Source organism: Muscardinus avellanarius (genome assembly GCF_963383645.1).
Source record: "Muscardinus avellanarius genome assembly, chromosome: 3".
Lineage (NCBI taxonomy): Eukaryota > Metazoa > Chordata > Mammalia > Rodentia > Gliridae > Muscardinus > Muscardinus avellanarius.
Window position 1 is genome coordinate 111,515,488 of NC_137788.1, and position 23,176 is coordinate 111,538,663.

Consider the following 23,176-nt stretch of genomic DNA (forward strand, 5'->3'; position numbering starts at 1 on the left):
GTTCTTCTGGCAATAACTTCCTCCCCATCAAACCCCTTAACGTGGTCCCTGCAGTATTAATATTTCCTGTGTCCCAAGGTCCAAACCCAAATCGCCCTTCTGTTAACATTTTAAGAGTGAAGGACCAGCCTTGGGCATCTATATAATTCCACTACTTGGGAGGCTGCGACAGGAGAATCAGAGGTTCAAAGACAGCCTCAGTAATTTAGCAAGACCCTCTGCACCTTAGATCCTGTTTCAAAATAATATTTTAAAAAAAGGGGCTGGGGTGAAGCTTGGAGGTAGAATGTCCCTGGGTCCATCCCCAGTATCCAAAAAAGGGGAGGTTAAAGTTCCACCTTTCATTTGATGAAAACACATTTTTCAACCCCTCTGAGTTATCTTATGGAGAAGCCATATGAACCCCAAATGTGCCTAGCTGTGAGCCCCTCCGATCTGACGCCTGCTTCTCCCACCAGGACGGTCCCCAGCCACCTCCAACATGGGTTCTGATTCCTAGTATGCATTATCTCTACCGCAGACCGACTATGTATGACCCCAACGTCCTGGCCTTCACAGAACTAACCTAAAGCCAACACCTTCTGGCTCTGGTCCCCAAACTCCACAAAGCCCACTTCTCCAGCAGAAAAACTACATCACCCACACTGTCCCGGTGTCTGCACTGCAAACCAAGAAACTCCCTTCCTAAGCTCCTCCGTGGGTCACTTGAGAACACTCCCACGCTCCCTCTGGTGCGGACCTTACCCCCTACCTACCCTTTGCATTTATTCCTTTCTTTCTTAGTCACCCAAACTCCATTTCCAAGAGACAGATCCCGAGCGCTCCTAGCAGGAAGGAGGCCCTGGGCAGACACGGGCCCCAATGGATACCAAGAATCCATCGCCATTCATGGTGGTGGTTTCCAACTCAGAGGACGAAGTCTGGTGGTTAGTTTTGCTACATTTTATTTAATTCTTCTTTTTAAAAAATATATATATAATGCTGAAGATTGAACCCAGGGGTATTCTACCTCTGAGCTACACCCCAGCCCTATTTAATTTGTTTTTATTTGGAAACAGGGTCTCACAGAGTTGCTAAGGCCAGCCTCAAACCTGCAATCTTCCTGTCTCAGCCTCCCAGGTACTGAGATTATTGGCGTGCACCACTCTACCTGGCCAGTTTTCTTTTAGAATGGTTAAGAACTAGAACCGAGAGAGTCGTGAAGGGTCACGGAATCTTGTGCCTCCGTCCTGCAGTCACAGAAGCGAGACAGTAGAGGCCATTCTGATCCTAGTTAGAACTAGGGCCCTGTTCCTCAGTCCCTCAGCACGGGGCTCGTAGCTCCTCCAGGTAATGGCCTGACTTGACAAAACTACATTTCTGAGGATCCTGTGCAGGGGACCGAGCTGGCCCCATGGCTTGGGAAGTGAGCGATATTCTGAGTATCTTTTCAGCGGAAGTTTCGGGGGATCCTGTCCTTTACCACCGCCAGGGCTGACTTCTAGCTAGCCATCCCTCCAGTTCTGGCTTCTTTCTTGCAGAAGTCTTCATGGACCGGGTCTCTCCAGAGCCTTCTGCTTCTGAGAAATCTATCCTTCGGGAATCTGTTTGCTTTGGGGAGGAGGCGCGAGGGGCACAGAAGTCTCTGTCCGGCGCGTGAACCGGGTGATGCAGAACTAAGAACTAGATGCCGATGGGAGGAGGAGGTGCGTGGTGGTGATGGGGAGCGAGGAGATGGGGTGAAGGCGACATGAGGTATGATATGGGGGTGATCGTGGGGTCTGGAGACACCGAGAGGAGGGCCTGGATTCTCACCTTGACTGACCAGCATGTCAGGGCTGCTCCAGGCTGTGGAGCTGAGGGCCTCGTCGAGCGGAGCCAGAGTTCCCAGCTCCAAATCCTGCTCCTGCCAGAAGCCTGGGAAGAGAATCTCCATCAAGGATGAGCCCTGCGCATACTGCTACGGCTCGGGTCTACCCTCTCACTGTGGGGTGCTGGGGAAGCTAGGCCCCTGTGGGAAGGTGGCTCCTAAGGGCACCCAAGAGAAAAGGGAGATGTTAACTAGAGCCCCCAAACAGAATCAGTGTGGCCAGTGAGGAGTCAATTAGAGGAAGATGCCGAGGGTCACGGGTTAATCACAGAACAACAGAAGATCTTAGAGACCCTCCGGGCGGCGTTCCCATTCTGCAGGGGAGGACGATGAATCCTAAGAAGAATAAATGAGAACGGGGAGAGGTGGGAGAGGGGTCGCTACAGAAATATGAGAGAGAACTAATAAAGATTCTTCCTCCAGGATTCTCTGGGCTAAACCGCATTGTTTACTAAGGTAACTACAGGTTTAATAATTAGAAAACAACTTTCTCTCACTTAAATCTTTTACTCAACCGGGAAAATAAGTTTGCCAGCATCGCTAGTCCTCCTTTGCAGCAGAATGCAAGGGCTTGCCTAAGGTCAGATACACCCAACAAAAGCGGGAAATTAAATTCCCGATTCCAAATCCAGAGTCCGAGCTGTTCCAAGGCGAGACCAACCCTCGTCGTTGAAGGAGGAGACGAGGGTTAGAGTTGAAAGCCGAGCAGCCCCTTCCCAGGGTGTTCCCTTCGGTGCAGTACTCGGGCTAAGTTTTCTAACTGAGCCCTCACTCCCAGTGGCTCACTGACCCTGCTTCTTCCTGGGGCACCAGGAAACACCTTTCCCCTGCGCCCCGCCCCCGAGCCACCCCCTCTCTTCCTGGCTGGTAGCTCCTAACTCTTCTTACAAAGGACAGCAACTTTAGCGGCTGTTTTGCAACCCAAGCTGAAAAGGTGGCGGGACAAAGAAACGGGTCCCGGGCATCTTTACAGTATCTCCCGCCAAAGCCCTGAAGTAGCCAATCACGTGTGAGCAATTCAGTGAGGTCATCCGCTGCTGAGCAGAGCCCGAGCCGCTGCCTGTATCCTGCAGTCCCTGGAGAGAATCGCCAGCGGAAAATAAGGTAGGGAGGGAAGGGGCGCTGGGACCCCCAGAGAGCAGGTGTGTTTGGGGGAGTCCAGACCCTAGTAAGTGGGGCGCAGGCCCCTGGGGACCCGGGAAGAGCAGCGAAAGTGGGAAGAGGGGGGAGAGGAGAAAGAGAGGAGGGGGAAGAGGACGGAAGTTGGGGTAGCAGAGTCCTAGCATCAGAGTGGGCTCCGGAGACAGCCCCAGAGGTCCTGCAGCAGCCCCTGCGGGGCAACTCTTTGCTCAGAATGGAGAAATTACTCTCTCCTGCCCAAATGAAGTGAGGCAGAGAAATCAGAAACTCTGTGAGCAGGTAGAGCCAGGTAGGCAGGGGAGAGGGACAGGACATAGGCCCTGCGAGGGGAAGGGGGCCTGGGAGGGCTGAGCGGGGTCCAGTCCAGCAGAGGCTGCACTTGGCCGCTGGCCCTCACCTGCTGCATTCTGCGGCGGTCAAGACGGCAGCCACCTGCAGTCGGTGTTTCCCGTAACTTCTCTGTGTGTCTGTGGGAGGGCGTGCCCCATCAGTACACGGTAGGGAGCCGCTTTGGCTGGGCTAGGGCAAAAGGCGGCCAGGGACAGACAGAAGCCAGCCAGGGCCAGTGCTCAGCACCCTCGGATCCACCCGGCTCGCGTGGCCCTGGGCTGTGTCTCCTGCCAGCCATGGAGGATGTGCCCTGTACACACCATATTTGCTCCACAGTCCCCTGTTCTCCCCGGGCCTTTGCTTTTTCCCTGCGCCCTCCTTAGCCACTTTTCTCCCGGCTCATATATCTTCCATCCCTCCCCTCTCCGCCTGGGTCGTGCTGTCTGTTGGTGTTTATTCTACCTGGGATGAATGCATGAAATAGTGACGTACATCATTCAAATCAAATAACTTCCAATAAGTGGCATATTTGGGATAGTCATGATCTACTGCGCCTGCAGGTTTGCAGGGAGCTTGCTCTGGTTGGAGAGTGTTTTCAGAAACCGTTGAAGAGATGGTTGGGAATCCCATTCCCCACCCCGGGGCGCCAGACATTTCTCCCTCTAATTCTGAAACATCATGATCTCACGCTTCCTCTCGAGAACTGTCTGTTGTTACGCCTGAAAGTTTCCTTGTTGTTTTTATAAAATAGCGAACCCATCAGAATCACTTAAGGGTGGCCACGCCCCCGGGAGTGAGGGAGTGATTTGAACGCTACCCACAGCAGAGCGGGTAAAGAGCCAACACGATGAACTGGCTTCTGAAAGGATTCTGCCTGCGCTGGACTCAGATTGTGCCGCTAGGTTATGACATCACTCAGCTTTCCTGCAAACAATTCAGCTGAGAAAGGGAGGGAAATTTAGGAGTGGTCCTCCGAAAGGGCAGTGGAATTTAGCAAGAACTGGGTTTCAAAGACCTTCCAGGAGCTTCTGCCATTAGGTCAGACATTTGAGACCACAACTGCACCACTCGCCGGGGAAGCCCTTGCTGTGCAGGTAAACAATGGTGGGCCAGGGGCCTGAGCCATGAGTGTCTGGTTGTATCTGCTTAAAAACCCCACTCGTTTTTTGTTTGTTTGTTTGTTTATTTGAAGTACTGGGGATGGGACCAGGTGCATTCTACCTCCGAGCTACACCCCCTGCCCTATTGTTTATTCTTTATTTTGAAACAGGGTCTCACTGAGTTGCAGAGGGCCTCACTAGGTAGCTGAGGCTGGCTTTGAACTGCGATCCTCCGGTCTCAGCCTCCCGAGTGCTGGGATGATGTGCATGCCCCCGCGTCCGGCTTCCCCCACTGGCTTTGGTGGTCCTGTGGAGTCTGATGCCAACCACCTTTCAACCTCGTCTTGTCTACACTGCACTCACCCTGTATTCCAGACTCGGGTCTATTTGGAACTCTGACTTTCAAGCCCTTTGGCTCTCCTCTGGCCACTTTACCCTTTCTGTAATAACTTGTTCAATTTTGGAAGTGGGAACTGAACCACAGACCATTGAACCTCCAAATTATACCCCCATCTATTTTATTTTTAATTTTGAAAGTCTCAGCAATCTTCTGAGGTCCTCGCTAAGTTGCTGAGGCTGGCCTTGAACGCACAATCCCCCTGTCTCAGCCTCCAGAGTACTGGAATTACAAGTATGCGCCAGCATGCCTGGCTCTGTCTGCCCATCTTTGACTGCCTAATCCCTGTCTATCTTTCCAGCCTCCTTCCTGTGGACTCTCTCATGAATTCATCCCAGGTGGCTGCAGATGGGAAGACTATCCCATTTCTAACACTTTTTGTGTGTGTGTGTGGTACTAGGAATAGAACCCAGGAGCATTTTACCTCCAAGTTACACCCCAGCCTTATTTTACTCCTTTATTTTGAAACAGGGTCTCACTACATTGCAGAGGCCTCACTATTTGCAGTTGCTGAGGCTGGCCGTGCACCTGCCATCCTCCTGTCTCAGCCCCCAAGTGCTGGGATTACAGGCGTGCGCTACCACACCCGGCTGTTCTGACACTTTTACCTGCTTTTCTTAAGTGATGGCTCATGTTCTACTTTGTGCCACGAGCTTGGCTTCCCTCCTACGTTACGAAGCTCTGCGAGCAGGCTTGATATCTGAGTCATCTTTGGGTCCAGCACTGGCCCTGATGCAGCCGGTTGCATGTAGAAGGTGCTTAATAAATTTATTAAGTGAATTAGCCATTTAGCATCTTCTATTGTGAGCCTAGGCTCAAAATCTACCCAAACCCAAGAGGAGAGGAAGAAACCGCCCAAGAAGAGGGTAGACTACGTAGACGGGGGCTCTGGAACCCCACAAGACAGGAGGCACTTGATATGCATCAGCACTTTCTAGATGTCAAGATGCAAGATAGGTGCTCCATGTGTATAATTCCAGACCAAGTTTGAATAGGTGTTATATACATGCTAAAGCTCAGGTAGGGACTTTGTCTATATAACGCGTTGGGTGATTACTGGGATGGGATAGACTTTGAACACAGGTGTCTCTGCCCACAGGTCCTTGGCTTTCTGCGTCTCCCCAGTATCCTGTCTTCCATATTCTGTGTGTGAGGGGCTGGGTTAGGGTTAGAGGGGGAAGATCCCTTCTGCCACTGCTAGCCAGGGATGGCATACCTAACAATACATGCCAGAAATGTGATTTAAAAAAAACAAACAAACAAACTAGCAAGTTGAGAGTTACAGGTGAGTGTTTGTGATGATGGGGTTATGATCATGTTTAAAAAATATTTTTGGTACTGGGGATTGAATCCTGGAGTATTCTACCTCTGATTTAGGCCCCTGTCCCTTTACTTTTTTTTTTTTTCTTTTTTTGCAGTACTGGGGATGGAACTCAGAGGCATTCTAACTCTGAGCTACACCCTAGCCCTATTTTTTATCCTTCATTTTGAAACAGGGTCTCACTGAGTTGCAAAGGGCCTCACTAAGTTGCAAAGGGCTGGCTGCGAACCACGATCCTCCTGTCTCAGCTTCCCGAATGCTGGGATTACAAGGGTGAACCACCATGCCCGGCTTTTTTTTTTTTTTAATTAAAAACAAGGTTTTGCTCAGTTGCTAAGAGTCACACTGAGTCACTGTGGCAGGTCTCAAACCTGAGATCCTCCAGTCTCAGCCTCCCAAGTACTGGGTTGACAGGCATGCGTCATGACACCCAGCCGAAATTATGTATTTAATTGTGTTTCTTAATATGTCTTCTTCTATGTCTTTGGGCCTACTTTGTGTACCCTTCAGTGCTCTACAACGTGAGACTCCTTAGTTAACCAAGCAAAAGACACATTTAGTTCAGGCTAGCAAATTCCTCTCCTATTCCATAGCATTCCAGACCCCAAACATGAGCTTCTTTGCCCTCAAAGGAGAAGCTTTGGTGCTTAATTCTTGCATGATGTCCCCATGGGTTCTGGCATCTTTAGGATTCTCAGCATTCCAAGGACAAAGTGGCCTCTCACCCACTGTCATCTTTCTGGATTGTTCCTCTTCCAAGCAATGTGGGAAATGGAGTCTCACTAAACACGCGTCTTTGCAGCCGCCGATTGGCGCCTGCGATTCAGTGGTTTCCACTCCAAGCACGGGGTCTCACACGTAGTAAGTGCTCAATAAATATTTATTGGATAAACTAAGTGAGCAATTCAAATGAATAAAAGTGTATGATGTCTCCCTTCTCGTGGCTCTGATAGGAAAGTCTAGGAGAGAATCGGCCGGTATCATCCGCCCTGGCTTGGGTTTCTGCGTCTCCCTTGCCCTTGTTTGGAGACCTTCAACGTATGGGTCATAGGGCCCTGAGCAGGGTGCAGCTTGGGGACGGTTGGAGGAGCTGTTTTGCACAAATGCTGCTGGCCTGGGGCGCTTTGGGGTTCAGAACCCCATTCCCTTGACCATAGAGAGGACCGGTCCTAAGCAGCCATTGAGGGCGGTGGTGCTGGTGATGAGTCAGCATTCTGTACGTCCTGAGTTATAAATACCCTTCACCCGGCCTACTTGTTATTCCTCACGACTACCATGGCAGGTGGGTGGAGGAGTGCTGTCTCCAAGGGGAAAACACTGGGGGCCGTGGCCCAGAATACTGCAGGGACCCACTTTTGGGAGGGTGTGCACACTATTGGGGAATGCACTGGCTGGGTCTCACTCTGGCTTCTCCCTGACTCCAGCTTCTTAGCGAATTCTTCCTTCTCTTGGGTCACACACACAGAAGAGGGGCCATGGGTGTTAGACTCTGGGCCTTGAAGCTTTGCTTCCTGCTCGGAGGCACATTTTTCTTTGACAGTCAATGTCTGATTGTGCATTTGGAAGAGGTTGGACCGGTTCCATCTGAATTCTGATTTAGATGATGACTCCCAAGATTTGGGAGAGTTGCTTTGACTTTAAAGCCAAAAAAAATTTTTAATTAAAAAAAAACCCCTAATCATAAAGGACTTCCTTCCTTCCTTTCCGTCTCTTTCTTTCTTCCTTCCTTCCTTCCTTCCTTCCTTCCTTCCTTCCTCCCTTCCTTCCTTCCTTCCTTTCTTTTTCTTTGCAGTACTGAGGATAGTACCCAGGGGCATTCTACTGCTGAGCTATACCCCCAGCCCTACTTTTTATTCTTTATTTTAAAACAGGGTCTCACTGAGTTGCAGAGGGCCTCACTAAGTAGCTGAGGCTGTTCGCAAACCACGATCCTCCTGTCTCAGCCTCCTGAATGCTGGGATTGCAAGCAGGGATTACCATGCCTGGCCTGTAAAGGACTTTCTTTACACTTAACTTCCTACACTTTGTTCTGGGCAACCATGATTGTGCCACATTTCTTGAAGTCGCTGCACAGTTCCCTAGTTTAAGACTTTGCTGGCTAGAGTGTCAGCAGAATATTTTCTTTCTTTAATCTCTCCATTCCTCCCTGAATTTGCCCTTCCCTGATATCCATATGTGCGACTTCAGCCTAGTCAGATGGAGGCTGGGCCAGGAGAGGTGGGAGCACTTGTGGCATCTGGGACTCTGTCTTTTCCTTCTTTCTCGGTTGCTCCTCTGGGACAAGCCTCTGCCCCCACAAGCAGCCACAACCATGCCGGGCGTGGTGGTGCACACTTGTCATCCCAGCATTTGGGAGGCTGAGACAGGAGGATCACAGTTCGGGGACAGCCTCAGCTACTTAGTGAGGCTCTTTGCAACTCAGTGAGACCCTGTTTCAAAATAAAAAATAGGGCTGGGGGTGTAGCTCGGAGGTAGAATGCCCCTGGGTTCCATCCCCAGTACCACCAAAAATAAATAAATAAATAAATAAATAAATAAATAAATAAAAACAAGCAAAAACCCAGCCACAGCCCAGTTGCCTGCTCCTTGATGGCCACCAACCCGCTCCTTGTTCTTTAGAACTCTCTTTCTGGCAGGCGAGGACGCCTCGCTGCTCCTTGTTCTTCCTTCTGTTATTTCTGTTGCTGTCTGCGTTTTCCTCCTGGAGTCTTGTTTCTCAAGCAGGCTCTGGGGCCCCTTGCCTGGCTTGCCTTTGCCTCCTAGGGGGCCTGCGGGATATTAGTGGAAATCATTGGTAAGTTGGGGTGGGGACAGAATCTTCACTCTAGGAAGTTCCTCTTTCTGTTATCCCGCGTTCTGCTCAAAATAGTTTCCTCTTTATGAATTTTAGAAGTACAGACTTATTTGATAGAATCCTGAACAACATCCACTCCGCCCTCTCGTGTGTGTGTGTGTGTGGCCACACCCTCAGCCCTAACTTCTCTCTTCTGAACAGAAGGAACAAGAGGCTTAAGGTTTAGGAACTCAGCCTGGTCTCTCTCTCTCTCTCTCTCTCTCTCTCTCTCTCTCTCTCTCTCTCTCTCTCACACACACACACACACACACACACACACACACACAGAGTTTGTGGAGCTGCAGGACAGCCCTGTCATCTGTACTTCCCACACCGTGTAGCGGTCTGGGGAACGGGCTCAATCAGAGGTTAAGGTTCTGTGGAGGGTACACCCAGGGACACCCACCACTTATTATTTATTTATTTATTTACTTATTTATTTATTTATTTATTTTTGTAGTACTGGGGATTGAAATCAGAGGCATTCTACATTCCAGCTACACCCCCATCCCGATTTTTTATTTCTTATTTGGAAACAGGGTCTCAATAGGTTAATGAGTCTCACAACTTGCTGAGGCTGTCTTCGAACCTGTGAACCTCTTGTCTAAGCCTCCCAAGTGTACTGGGATTACAAGCATGCACCACCACACCTGGCTTATTTTATTTTACTTACTTACTTACTTATTTATTTATTTATTATTGTGGTACTGGGGATGGAACCCATTCTACCTCCAAGCTATACCCCAGCTGTATATTTTATTCTTTATTTTGAAATAGGATCTTACCGAATTGCAAAGAGCCTCACTAAGTAGCCGAGGCTAGCTGCAAAAGGTGATCCTCTGGTCTCAGCCTCCCCAATGCTGGGATTCCAAGTGTGCGTCAGCCACCATGCCCGGCCTGACATTCACCCTCTTACTTCTACTGATATGGAACCCCAGGACCCCAGACCTCAAGGGGAGCAAGTATTCTAGTACCCGCAGGTTGGGGCAAGATGAGGAGACCCTGGAGATGGAGCAGGTGGCGTCCGCACAGGCCCTGGGCCTCGTGGGCTTATCTCAGCCCCACGAAGAGAGCAGGCTGAAGGGCAGGAGCCATTGCCATGCCCGCAGGAGCGCAGACGAGGGCCTGGGAGGCCAGGCTGCGGGCATGTGCGTGCGCTCCTGTGTATGTTTAGCTCTGTGCCTCTCTGCAGGGCCCTGGGGAGGGGGGGTCAGACTGTGAGGTGGGCTACACGGGGGTAGAGGGGCTGAGAGGAAGGAGCAGGGCGCAGGTCCTGTTCTTGGGCCAGAAAGGAAAACTCTGGAGGCAGAAGTGGGCTTGTGGCAGGCCTGGGGGCTGGGGGTGCTCAGAGGCTTAGTTAAGATTCCGCTGGAGCAGAGGCTGGGTCCGTGGGTGGCGGGGAAGGAGGTGGGGACAGCTGTTGCTTTGATTTGCTTGTTGAGTCAGAGCTCTCAGTTCATTAGTCCTGGGAGGGAGCCCCCAGGTGGGCCCCCAACCAAAACAAGCCCCTATGTAGCCAATATTGAGTGGTAACCAGGAGGCTGTAGTTGGGAGACAGCGGGAGGGGCCTCTGATCCCCAGGGCCCTCCCTCCTGACCCTGGGCTGTGCTCAGGACAGGCATCTAGCCTTCAGCACTAAAACCAGAGGAAGCTCGGAAGGCGGCGGAGGCCTCTGGAGCGCACGCTCCGTGCAGGGGTTGAGTTGCTGGGGTGCTCGCAGCTGGAGCCAGCTTTTGGAGTGTCTGTTTACCCATGTCCTCATTTCCTTCCCACCGTGACCCCGTGCCTCAGAAATAAATAACAGGTCTGACTTAAGTTCGGCTCCTTAATACACGAGAGCCTGGAGACCAGACTGGGTCCTGAGCTGTCCTGTTAGACGAAATGGGGCGGGGGCAAGGGGCATGTCTTTTTCCTGACTTTATCTTGCTGCTTTCATACACATGTAGCGGAACGCAGGAAACTCTGCCCCGTCTTCAGAAAATACTCGGGAAAGGAGACATGATGGGGTCAGGTGCAGAATTCCCTTGGCTCACCGGAAGGGCTGGGGAGATGGGGCACTGGGAACGGGCAGGGAAGCCTGCAAATCACAAGAGAAGAGAGATTCTCTGAGGACGGGAGATCTGACCCGGGTTTCGACGCCTCACTCTGGCGCTCTGGTTCCTGCCCCGGGGGCCTCCCTCAGTACCTGTCCGATGCACGGATGAGTTCCCCTCCTAGATGGGCCCCATCCCCATCTTGTGGGCTCCTTGCTGTGCTTGGAGATTGGCGTGGTGGGCTAACTACTCCAGGGAAAGTTTAGTGCGCTAGACGGCAAGGAAGGTGGCATCTACCTCTGCTGCCTCGATCCCCTGACTTGTTTACACTCCGCCGGGTGATCCACATAAGGGTGTGGACGGCAGGTGCAGGGCACCAGGTAGGAGCATTCTTAAACGCAGGAAATGCTTCACCCTCCGCACACCCACACGGACTCCCCAAGCCTAACCGAGACTTAGCCTCTCCCCTTCTATGCTTCTAACTTAAAAAAAAAAACTGTATCTTTTTTTTTAAAGAGTGGCACCTCATTCACATCAGCCTTACTTGGCACCTTCCTGGGAATTTAACTCTTCCGTGAAACAGACACATTCTTCCAGATCTCACAATCCCCCAAATGGCAAATAATGCTGTTTTGACAGAAAGCTATCTTCCTCCCTCCTAAACCTTCATTGAGTGTCTCGTCTTTGATGTGGGGATGTGCTCAGTTCCGATCTCTAGGCTGCAAGCATCTCCCAACCTGGCTACCCTTCCCTCTCTTTCAGCACGTACGGTGCAGCATGCACACATGCGCGCACACACACACACACACACACACACACACACACACACACGACACATTCGGATTCTCATTTCTCACACCCTGTTTTATTTGCTGACATAAATGCATAGCTTTTATGATGACCCACATCCAGAGCCCTTTTCTCGTGCCCCTATTAATCAGAACCCCTTCCTTCCAGAAAACCATATGGCTTAAATTCTGAGATTTTCCCCAAAGCAGAATTTGGGCTCTTTCTTCTGCTCAAACTCCTCAGGAGAGGGCCAAATCCTCCTCTCCCTGGGGCTGAGGCTCAGTCCATCTGTCACTGACATTGGACTCCAGGGCTTGGGAAACAGAGAAGACTTGGCTTGAAGCAGCCATTGAGGATAAGTGAAAATCTGAGAGGCCTGGGGCTTAGTAATGTTGTATTTTATATTTGTATGAGATGGATAGTGTCGAGGTTGGAGGGAAAACATCGAATGTGTGTCTGGAAAGATTTCATCCTTAAGACTCCGTGGGAGCCAGCGGGTATCAATGTCCCACTGTAATTTTTGCATTTTTTTTCTGGGTGACAAATGGTTAGGAGCAGATGGCAGAACTGGCCCCTGATTTTATAATAATGGACGCACTTGGCTCCAGGATCTCTGAAGATTAAACAGGACGGTAGAACCCAGATTATCTGTCGCTAGTGTATTTATTAGAGTCTTACTGGGTCTCCAAGAAGTATTGGGCATCTAAGTCGGAGACTCCATCAAATGGTGACCTTGAGGACCTTTCACCCTGTGTGAGGCTGGGCTGGAACTCTAGAATCAGAGTTGGAAATAAAGAGCCAGGACATGGAAGATGGGAAATAAACACGGGAGACCAGGGTCTGTGTGCTCCCGGGGAGGTCCGATATCAAAAGCACCCGTAATAACATTGCCAACACTGAGGGGTATTAGAAGAATGTGTGGAGGGAGACCGTCCGGCCAGCTTAGAGATGAGAGGCTGAGACATCAGCCTTCATTTCTTTTTCTTTTTTCCTCTTTTTTCTTTTCCCGTGGGGCAAGTTGATCCACCTGACCCCTCTTGACCCTGAACTGGAAGCAAATGATCTAAAGGTGCTTATAATTCACAGTCGATACACAATTAGGCAAAGTCTAGCTGGAGGAGGGGAAAAATAAATCCTTAACAAACACAACGTTTCTGTCTCTAAAAAATGTTATGTAGCTTTTTAACAATCATTCTCCTGTAGAAAGAGGGAGCGAGACGAGAGGGTGATAACACGCATCCCGGAGGTAAAAGTTTACATAGAGGGAGGATATTGAGGAAAATATGTTGGACTCTGCATCTGAATCCTTCCTGTAGCTGTTCTTCTCTGAGAACGGGGGACCAGGGCCAGGCGTCTATGCGAGATACTCCAGCTGTTCCTGTAACCCCAATCGTGTGTTCCTGAAGGCCCCTTCATAGAGATAAATCACTTCCATTACCTGTCCTTGAGGGGAAAAAAAAGCTGCTCCTTGTTTCAAATAAAATGAAAAGGGGGCTGGAAATCCATTCTGGAAGCCTGCCTCCCAACCTAGACTCTGCCCAGGTTATGCATAAGTCTAACTATTATCTAAACTATCATGGCAAACTGGCACGGGGCACTTAGTGCCGAGGGGGAGGAGCTCTGCGGTGCTGCTGTTATGGGAGGACCGGGCTGGCTGGTCCAAGACACACAGAGGCTGGCCGTTCTCGGCTCCCCGCCAAGCTTGACGTCATCGGCTTATTGGCAGGTCCCCTCAAAGAGTAGCAGAGTCTAGTTTAAAGAGGCATCTACCAAGGTGTGGCCAAGGACCCGACTTTACGACAGAATGTTTTTATTTAAGGCAGTTTCCTTCTGTGTAAGTTAGCTGTAAAACTGGGAGAAACGAGTCAGGGTTTTGATACATGATTGTTCTGCCTCTCGTCTATTGGTTTTCTCTGTTATCTGTCCTAAAAACCCATTATTATATATTGTCTTTGCATTTTTGTGTGTGTGTGAGTCTGGGAATGGAACCCAGGGGCATTCAGCCTCAGAGCTACACCCCCAGCCCGATTTTTCATTCTTTACTTTTGAAACAGGGTCTCACTGAGTTGCAAAGGTCCTCACTAAGTCCCTGAGGCTGGCCATGAACCGTGATCCTCCGGTCTCAGCCTCCCAAATGCTGGGATTACAAGCGTGCGCCACCACGCCTGGCTTGTCTTTGCATTTGCTAAGGTTGAGGGCAAAGGAAATAAGCACGAGGACCCAGCAGGTGGAGTGCTGCCAGGCTCAGAGATGGAGAGGCGCACACTCATGAGCTGAAGGGTACCCCCCACACCCAACGCCTAGGTAAACATACCTCTCATGTGCCAGCAGTACTGGCTAGGTCTAACACGGGACTATCACTAATTCTGCTTTTAATCTTCAGGTCCAAGGATAGCAAAAATATCTAGTTCTTTTGAGGCCACCTAAGGTCACGATGGACCCTAATTTCCTGGGCATCTCAAATGCACTTTTTTATTTTTTGGTACTGGGAATTGAACCCAAAGGCATTCTACCTCTGAGCTACTTTATTTATGTATGTATGTATGTATGTATGTATGTATGTATGTATGTATGTATTTATTTATTTAAGGTACCAGGGATTTAACCCAGGGGCATTCTACCTCCAAGCTATACCCTACCCAACCCTATTTTTAATTTTTTTGTTTTTGAAACAAGATATCACTAAGTTGCAAAAAGGCCTTACACTAAATAGCTGAGGCTGGCTGTGAACCTGCGATCCTCCTGTCTCAGCTTCCCAAGTACTGGGATTGCAAGCTGGGCTTACATCTTTTGTTTCTTGAACCAGGGTCTTGCTAGGTTGCTGAGGCTAGCCTCGAACCTATGATCCTTCTTTTCTCAGCTTCCCAGGTACTGGGATTACAGGCATGCACCACCATGCCTGGCCATGCTTTATTTTGAGCCTGAGAATTACTGGCTGGTTTCTATTACCTTCTACAGTTGATTAGATGTCCAGAAGGACTCGCCAGATCTGTATCTCAGGGTTTGGCCCCCCTCAGAGCAGGTGAAGGACCATCACCAAGACCATGTGCATGGTCCTGGTGCGGGGGAAGGGGGCGCCAGCTGTTTTCAGGGCTGCACTGTGGAGAGCAGAGAGATCTGAGGCTTGGAGGTAAAGCAGCACCATGGAGAGCAGCAAGAAGCTGCCTGGAGTGTCTCCGGCAGGGGCCAGCACCATGGAGAGCTCAAAGCACAGGTAGTTTGGTCCACAGAGAACTGGGAAGCCGGGATGCAGGTTCAAGCAGCCAGCTCCCATGCACACAGACCTTAAGAACAGACATCAGGGTGTCCATTAGGACCAGGACACACCCATCCCTTGGGCCAAGAGGCCTCCTGAGGTCCTTTGAACCTGTCAGATACGTACCTAAGGGATCGTGCCAAAACAGGAGAAGCATCGCCACGCTTAACTTTGTGAACACAAGGCTTTATAGTTAGGTCAAATACCTAGATACTGGCGGCCATGGCAGGGGTCTCCATTTTGCTATAACTCATTATAGATAAATATTAATTTATCTCCTAAAGAAGGAAATGGTCCATGGAGTCTGTTCCTCCATTAAAGGCACTAGGGCACGAGGAAGCCCAAGTGAGTATTATCACCAGGTGGATGGTGTGATGGATCACAGTGCCCTGGATCACACACCCAAACTCACAAAGTAGCCCATGCCAGCCATACATGGAGAAGTATGGAGTCAGGCTTCTCTTAAGAAGCAAGGGTGTGGTGCTCAGGACGCGGGTAAATGGATAAACGTTCTTTCTTCAATGCCTGCCGCTTCAGTAAAGAACACGCAGCTCTACCGAGCCTCTCATTTTGCAGGACTCTCAACAGTTTCATGTGTCATGACTCTTGAGAGCTTGCTTCTCAGCTAGAAGAGACAGACTCTCCTTGTTATATGTAAGAGGACAGGATAGGATTTTTACTTGCATAGTTAGAAGTGCCCTGAGCACCAGCTGGTGCTGCCCTCGTAAAGAATCGTCACTGCTGGACGCTCCTGGAGGCAGAGACAGGTCTCTGGCCCTGGAAATTTGTTTTCCTCCATTTTATCATGGCATAGTATTTATCTTTAATTTGGCTGAACTCTTAGAGACCTGAATCTTTTCTTAATGACTTGCCTGTCTAGTCTCTTTTCTGATTCATTTGCATATTCCACTCCCCCAACATTCCCATGGGGATAGTTATTCTCATAGCTGACGGGTGAATCTAGTGCATGACCCCAAACCAAGTGTTCCACCATACTGGCTGATAGCCAGCAGTCAAACAGGAAATGCTAAATTCTAATGCGAAAAAAAAAAAAAACAAGAAATGATTACCCAAACTTCCTAATACCCTGGAGTTTTCATTCAACAGTCAGGACAAAGCTGGTCCAATCCCCAGCTAGCTTTCAAGGATAAGTTGGGACCCAGATCAGCATCCATAGATGAGGTTCCCTTACTAAGAATGAGATAACAGATCTAATTAGTGTCTACTCCCAGTACTTGAGACAGGAGGATGGCAGGTTTGAGGCCAGCCTCAGCAACTTAGCAAAACCTTATTTCAAAATTAAAAAAGGAATATAATAGGGCTAGTAGTGCAGCTTGGAGAAAGAGTATCTTTGGGTCAAATTCTCAGTACCAAAAAACCCCACAAAAATATGTGGAGGCACAACTCCAGGAGGTTTATTTCACTGGTAATCACTGAAGATAGTTTTTCTAGCATGTGACTTGAGGAAAGGCAGTTTCCTGTCTCATTATAGCCATTATCTGAACTACAAGGAAGTAGAGTCATGGGAAGGATTAAGAATCTACAGTGCAATGGCACGATTACCCAGTCTGCTGTTTCAAAGTGACCAGAACACCAACAAGATACCATCTGTAGGATTTTATGGAGACAGAATCATGAATCACTCTCTCCAAGTGAACAGGCACTCTAGAAATCTGATGTGGACTCCCGTTTTTGCGTAAGCCCAAGGGTACATGAAGCAGGCTCCTTCCTCCCAGCCTACGTCAGAGGATTTTGAATGGTAGAGCAGAACCCCAGGGTGTGCCCTAAAGATGCCAGGAAGGGTAAGGGAGTCTGGAAGGAGGCGGCAGAGGCTACAGATCTTACTTCTCAATGTCAACCAGAACACTTCAGACTGGGCCCCACATCAGACAGACTGGGTTGTTTCCTGGACTTAACTAAACTCTTAGACTGTACCGGGGTCTCTGTGATGGTCTCTACTTTCTGCGCCTGGAGACACACGTGTCTTAAGTGGGGCATATCTTTCTCAAGAGTTAGAGCTGCAACTGGGGAGAGAACAGAAACAGAACGAGAACAGTGACGGCTGCAACAAGAACAGAAACTGGATGGAGCAGATCTGCCAGGCAGATCCGTGGGCAGCACTAGCGCAAATGCCTGCTGGACTTCTCCAGTGCATGGGCACGATATCCCTGCTGGGCACCTGGCCAGGGGGCTGCAGAGAGGATGGCATGGGACAGAAGGTCATTGGGAAGGAAATGAGATTCATGTACGCCACAGTGAAACATGAGGTTAAATCGCTATCACCTGGTCGCGAGCAAAATAAGGCAATGCATCCATCTGTCTCTACGCTAAGTCAAATCACGGAGTGCTGAAAATAACTTGGGAAGGAAGGATTTTAAAGGAGGGGCCACAGTGTTGAATGTCAAGCTGCCCACCAACAGTGACCACAAGGTACATTTGGTTCATAACCTGGAGTTGCCAACTTCAACGGTTACCGGGGGCGAAAGAGGAAAAGGAAAGGCAGGTGGTGAAATCCCAAGCTTACGGCCACAGCCCTAATGGCCCGGTTCAGACAGCAGCTATTTGGCTTCTTCCAGCTTTCAACCTCTGTTTAGCTTCGTGAAGCTTAAAAAATTAATGCTGTACTCCAGGGAGCTCGAGATCCCAGCAGCGTATGAAGTTTGTTTTCTTTATTCTAAATGGAAAGAGCCAGCTTCTTGACAACATCCTTGACCATTCAACCTCAAGGTATTTGTCCTGAAACCTTCCTACCACTTCTCTGGTCCTAGTCTGGGTCCAGAATCACCGATGAAGATATGGACCAGCTCATTCTCTGCCCAGGGGATCCAGGACAAGGCAGACACTAGCCACACCTTGTGCTTGAGTTTGGTCAGAATGGTCTGAGGACTGACACCCACGGACATTCAATACACACAGCTGCTCCCACCTTGGGAACTAGCCTCCTTAGACCCAGCAACCAAGGGACAGAGTGTAAGATGGAAGATACTACAATCATGCCTCATCTGTCAACACCTCTGAGATACTGCCCGCCAGAGAGAGGCCCGGCATCTGTGGGCCGGACCTTGTACAAGGAGATCAGTACTTGGCTTCACTTTTCTTGGAAAGAGACCCCCCAACCACCATGTCCTGACCTCTTCTTCTGAGACTCCCCATTCAAAAGTTACCGCCTCTCTTCCCCAAAGCCCCCGCTTGGCTTGCCCAAGGGCCTGTTTGTAAATCGGAGAACCCAGCTTGTCACTTTCTCCCAACTTAAAGCCCGAGTACAGGGGCCCGGAGTTCAGGACCAAAAAAGAACAGGCAGTTAGCGGACGAAGACTTGGCTGGTGTAGAGATTCACTCTGGTCTCTGGTATTTATACCCGGGTGTGGAGGGGCTTAAAGTTCTCTGGGATGACATCTCTTCTCTTTATAGGAGCCCCGCCAGGGCCTAACAGAGGCGATGTGGGCCACCCCGTGTCTCTAGCTCAGCCCTGCCATGGGAAGGCCAAGGGCTGCTCTGCAGAAAGGCCAGGCCTAGTGGGAGGGCAACATTATGAAGGTGCCAACTCCCAGCAGCCTCCCTGCCTTGAACTTAGCTGGCTCTCTCCTAGGAGAGCTCTCCCCCAAGGGCCGTCTCACCTCCTTTGAACAGGGCCATCGCCCAGTGAGCCCTCTGGGCCAGGGAGTCCTTGTAAAGGAGGGGTGCTGTCTCTGTGGTGACTGGGCTGGAACTCCCCCTGGGGAGTTTGACAAGCAGAGGCTGGAAAGAGCCGCCAGCCAACTCTGAGGAGGGCATCCCCAGGGCCCCCACACCAGGAGACACTTCTGTATGGTGATGGGGCCAGCCGGGGAGGTCCAGCAAGGCTGGGCCAGGTGGAGCTGTAATTCCTCCAGCACCCTGGCTCCCCGCCTGTTTTCCTCCAAAGAGATCCTCTACATCATCCTTCCCGGCTTCCACCCCTCCCTCTCCACCGCCCCGCCCTGGGCCCATCCCTGCCGGCCACTGGGTCCTCAGCCCGGGAGCCGCCTCCCCTTTCTCCTCCCCTGCGGTTCTTCTGTTTTTCGTTGGCATCTGGCCGGGCATAGCCACCACCCTCCCCCCAACCCTCTCTTCACTTGGCTCCCTCCGCAGAGGTCCTGCTCCCTCGCCCCCTCCCCCGCCCAGCCCACCTCCGAGGGGCGGAGGCAGGGAGCTGGAGGAGGAGGGAGCATTCCTTCAGTCCCTCAGCCAGGCTCCCTCCTCTGGAGACTGGAGGCTCCAGCGAGGCCCCCTTCCTGCCCTCCTACAGGCTGCCCCGTGCACCCCATTAGCCACCAGCAGCCGGTACGAGGGAAGGCCGGGGTGCCCCCACAGCACTGACCTACATAGGCTGGCCCCGGGCGGGAGGGGCCCATCCCCAATTCCCCTCGCCCCTGGCCCCGCCTCCTTCCTCCCGGCTTCCCCAGAACCAGCCAAAGAAGGTGTGAGTTGCAGGCTGGGCGGGGGTGCTACCCCACCCCAAATTGGGGGAAATCGAGGTTCAGCCCGGGAAAGCGCTAGGATGTCCACAGACCCCCTCCCCTTCCTCCTCATCCCTCCCAGAGCTCAGCCTCTCCGCCACCTCCCCCCTCCTCTCCTGTCTGGGTTTCTTTGCCCAAATTCAGCCACCGCTAGGGATGCAGCCGAACCCGGTCCTCCGCCCAGTGTTGTTGTTTTGCTACAAGGAGAAGCCCCCCGGCTCTGCCCACGCCCCCTCAGCCCTCCCCAGACCCCTTCGCTGCCCACTCGGAGCTCGCCCGCGGGGGTGGGGTGGGGGGACGGGCGGGAGCAGGAATGTTTGCATACAGCAGTTAGGGGGTGATAGCTCTGGTCACCCAAACCCATAGACACACACACAAACACCCGACACACGCCCTGCGAGGCAGGGGCCAGCCTCACGCCGCCCAGCACACACACACACACACACACACACACACACACACACACACACACACACACCGGCACACAGATAGATACACGGAAACGCGGATCCAGACAGACACCAACACAGTCGCGCACACCCAGACACACGCACACACGCGCACACACGCGCGCGCGCGGACATCAACACGTCCAGGAGACCCGGGGGCTGCTCCGAAGAGACCATCCAGCCCCCGTGCACACGCAGGCACACGCGCGCAAGGGTGCACACGCCGGCACACCCCGCGGTCCTCCGAGACAGGGATGCTCGGAGGAGACAGGCGCTGGGTACCACCGCGCCCGGCGACTCCCACCCGCTCCAGACAAAGCCCGGCGGGGTCCGGCGCCCCCGCCCCGGCGCCCCCGCCACTCACCGTCCTGGGAGAGGTTGGCCCCGCCGGGCGCCCAGCGGCAGGCGAACAGCAGGAGCAGGACCAGAGGGGTCCCCATCGCGCTTCCCGGCCGGCTCCGGGCTGGGCGCGGGCGAACCTGGGGTCCTGGGGGCTGGGGCGGGGCGGGGGGCTGACGGCGTCGCTGGCCCAAAGGGCGCCCCCGAGCCGCTTCCAAGCCCGGGGCCGAGGCGGGGACCGGGAGGGAGCCGGCGCTGCTGCAGTTGCGGGGATTAAATAGGGCGCTCGGAGCGAACCATTCGGCTGGAGGTGGAGGGGGGTGGCGGGGGGCTGGGCCGGGCGTGGGGGGGCCAGGCTGCCGCATGCCCCGCTCCCCCCGCCTGGCGCACCCCCCCGCGCCTCGGTGGTACCTTCCGTCCTCTCCCCCGGGAGCCCCGCGGCCCTGCTCGGGCGTGGAGCGGAGCGGGGGAGCCGGCTCGGCGGCGGGACCCCGCGCGCACCCCTCTTCTGCCAGGGGTGGAGGGAGGGGAGTGGGGCAGGGCGGTGGGCCAGCTGGCGAGGGAGGCCACTGCAGGCCTGGACAAGGGCGTGCCCACTCGCCCGAGGTCCTGCAGCCCCGCCTTCTGCTTTGGCAACTGGGGATCCCCCAGAGCCCTCCGGGGGTCCCCCTGCCAATAACGTGCCCAGAGTTAACTCCCTGGGTGGGTGACTAGTGAACCTGGCCATTCTCCAAATCAGGAACATCCCTCGTTTCTCTTCGCCCTGAGCTCCTAGTTATCTGTCCAGTGACAATTTGTGGACCAGGGCAACCTCGCAGTCCCTTGCCAAAAACATGACCTGCTAAACGCAGGAACTCACCCACACCCTCGCCTAAGCCAGCCGGCACACACAAAGCAATCAGTATTTTCTTCTGAACTCTGTTTCACTCGCAGCAACCCTCTTCCAGTGAATATTTTTTCCTTTCTTCTCTCTCCATCTCTCAGAAGGTCTGGTTTTTGCTTCTCAAGTTTATTTCCAGGATCCCTGGGTAAATGTCGGATCCAGGAACCTCTTGGGGGCCAGTCTGTGACTGATCCCTGAGGCCAGGTAGGAGATGGACCGTGTCCCCACCTCCAATCTTTGTAACTGAGTACCTATCTCTGGAAGGGTTTCGATACATCTCAGGAAAGAATCTTTCCGAGTTAGTTTTGTTGAAACTTAGCTTTGGGGAATCAATTGCTACATTTTAGAATCATGGAATCAAAGAATGTTAGACACTTTATAAAGAGTTTCTTTCGAGGTGGGGCACTATTGTAATCCCAGTACTTGGGAGGCTGAGACAGGAGGATTGCAGGTTCGCAGCCAGCCTCAGCTACTTAGTGAGGCCCTCTGCAACTCAGTGAGACCCTGCTTAAAAAAAATAAAAATAAAAATAAAAATAGAGCTGGAGGTGTAGCTCGAAGGTAGAATGTTCCTGGGTTTCCAGTACCACAGGGAAAAAGAGTTTCTCAACGTACTGTCCCTTAATTCTAGGGGGACATCAGAGGCACTTAACTGACCTATCAAAGTTACGCTGAGAGTTAGTAGTAAAATACCCAAGTATTGGTTAAGATACGAAACAGCATGATTTTACAGTGTCTTTCCATCCCAGAAGGCTGGTATTTTGTCCTTAGGTGAGGGATTTGGGCGCCTCCTCTTTCAGTACTGAGGATTGAACCCAGAGACATTCCCAGCCCTATTTTTTATTTTTTATTTAGAAACAGGGTCTTACTAAATTGCAGTGGAGCCCACTACGTAGCTGAGGCTGGCCTTGAACCTGCGATCCTCCCGTCTCAGCCTCCCAAATATTTGGATTACAAGCTTGCCCCACCACACATAGCTGTGTACCTGTCTTCTAACTCCTGGGCTGTTTATATAGCTGTAAAGTTCTATAAAAATCGGTCAGTAAACCAGGCGTGGTGGCCTACGCTTGTAATCCCAGCATTTGGGAGACTGAGACAAGAGGATCGCAGTTCGTGGACAGCCTCAGCTACTTAGTGAGGCCCTTTGCAACTCAGTGAGACCCTGTTTCAAAATAAAGAAGCCGGGCGCGGTGGCACACGCTTGTAATCCCCGCACTTGGGAGGCAGAGACAGGAGGATCACGCAGGTTGAAAGCCAGCCGTGCTGGCTTAAGAGACCTTGTTTCCAAATAAAAACCTAAAAAATAGGTCTGGGAGTGTAGCCCAGAGGAATAAGGGTTTCCAGGAACCCCAGTACCACATAAATAAATAAATAAATAAATAAATAAATAAATAAATAAAAGAAAAAATCAGGCTCGGGGTATAGCTTGGAGGTCAAATGCCCCTGGGTTCTATCCCCATACTAGAAGGGTTTCCAGGAACCCCAGTACCACCAATAAATAAATAAATAAATAAATAAATAAATAAATATCAGGCTCGGGGTGTAGCTTGGAGGTCAAATGCCCTTGGGCTCCATCCCCATACCCACACACACACCAAAAAAAAAGGTCAGTAAAGAAAAGAGAATATTCTGCACACACACACACACACACACACACACACACACACACACACACACACCGTTTGTAGAGTTTTCAATTTCTAGAGAAGCTCTCTCTGCCTGTCTCTTGAATACTCTTTAAGTGCTTGGGTAGTTATCAGGATTTCTTTCAGGATGATATTGACTACCCTGGCCTATCTGATTTGTCCGATTGACGCGTCTCATCGACTGCAAACCATTCTGCTTAGCTAGGATTCAGGGACAACTTGGAATCTCAGTGAAGATGGAGGGGGTGGCGTGGCAGAGGGACGCAGAGACCTGGGGCTAAGGGGGAGAGGCGGCTGGGCCGGGCAGTGCGGGTGGACAGACGAAGATGAGGGA

At 51.6% G+C, this 23,176-nt stretch overlaps 1 protein-coding gene across 2 annotated transcripts in view; it reads right to left on the reverse strand.

Moving 5' to 3' along the window:
- CADM3 (cell adhesion molecule 3) overlaps positions 1-20,679 on the reverse strand; it is a gene marked incomplete at both ends in the record, with an annotated part of 32,254 nt that extends 11,575 nt beyond the window's left edge. The window contains 2 exons of one of the 2 annotated variants that reach the window (XM_080691974.1): positions 1,795-1,896; positions 20,340-20,415. In XM_080691974.1, coding sequence (XP_080548100.1) covers positions 1,795-1,896; positions 20,340-20,415 — 178 coding nt within the window. Of the gene's footprint in view, positions 1-1,794; positions 1,897-20,339 lie in introns of both variants that reach the window. The other variant, XM_080691973.1, reaches the window with a different exon arrangement.
- Between the last annotated feature and the right edge of the window lie 2,497 nt (positions 20,680-23,176).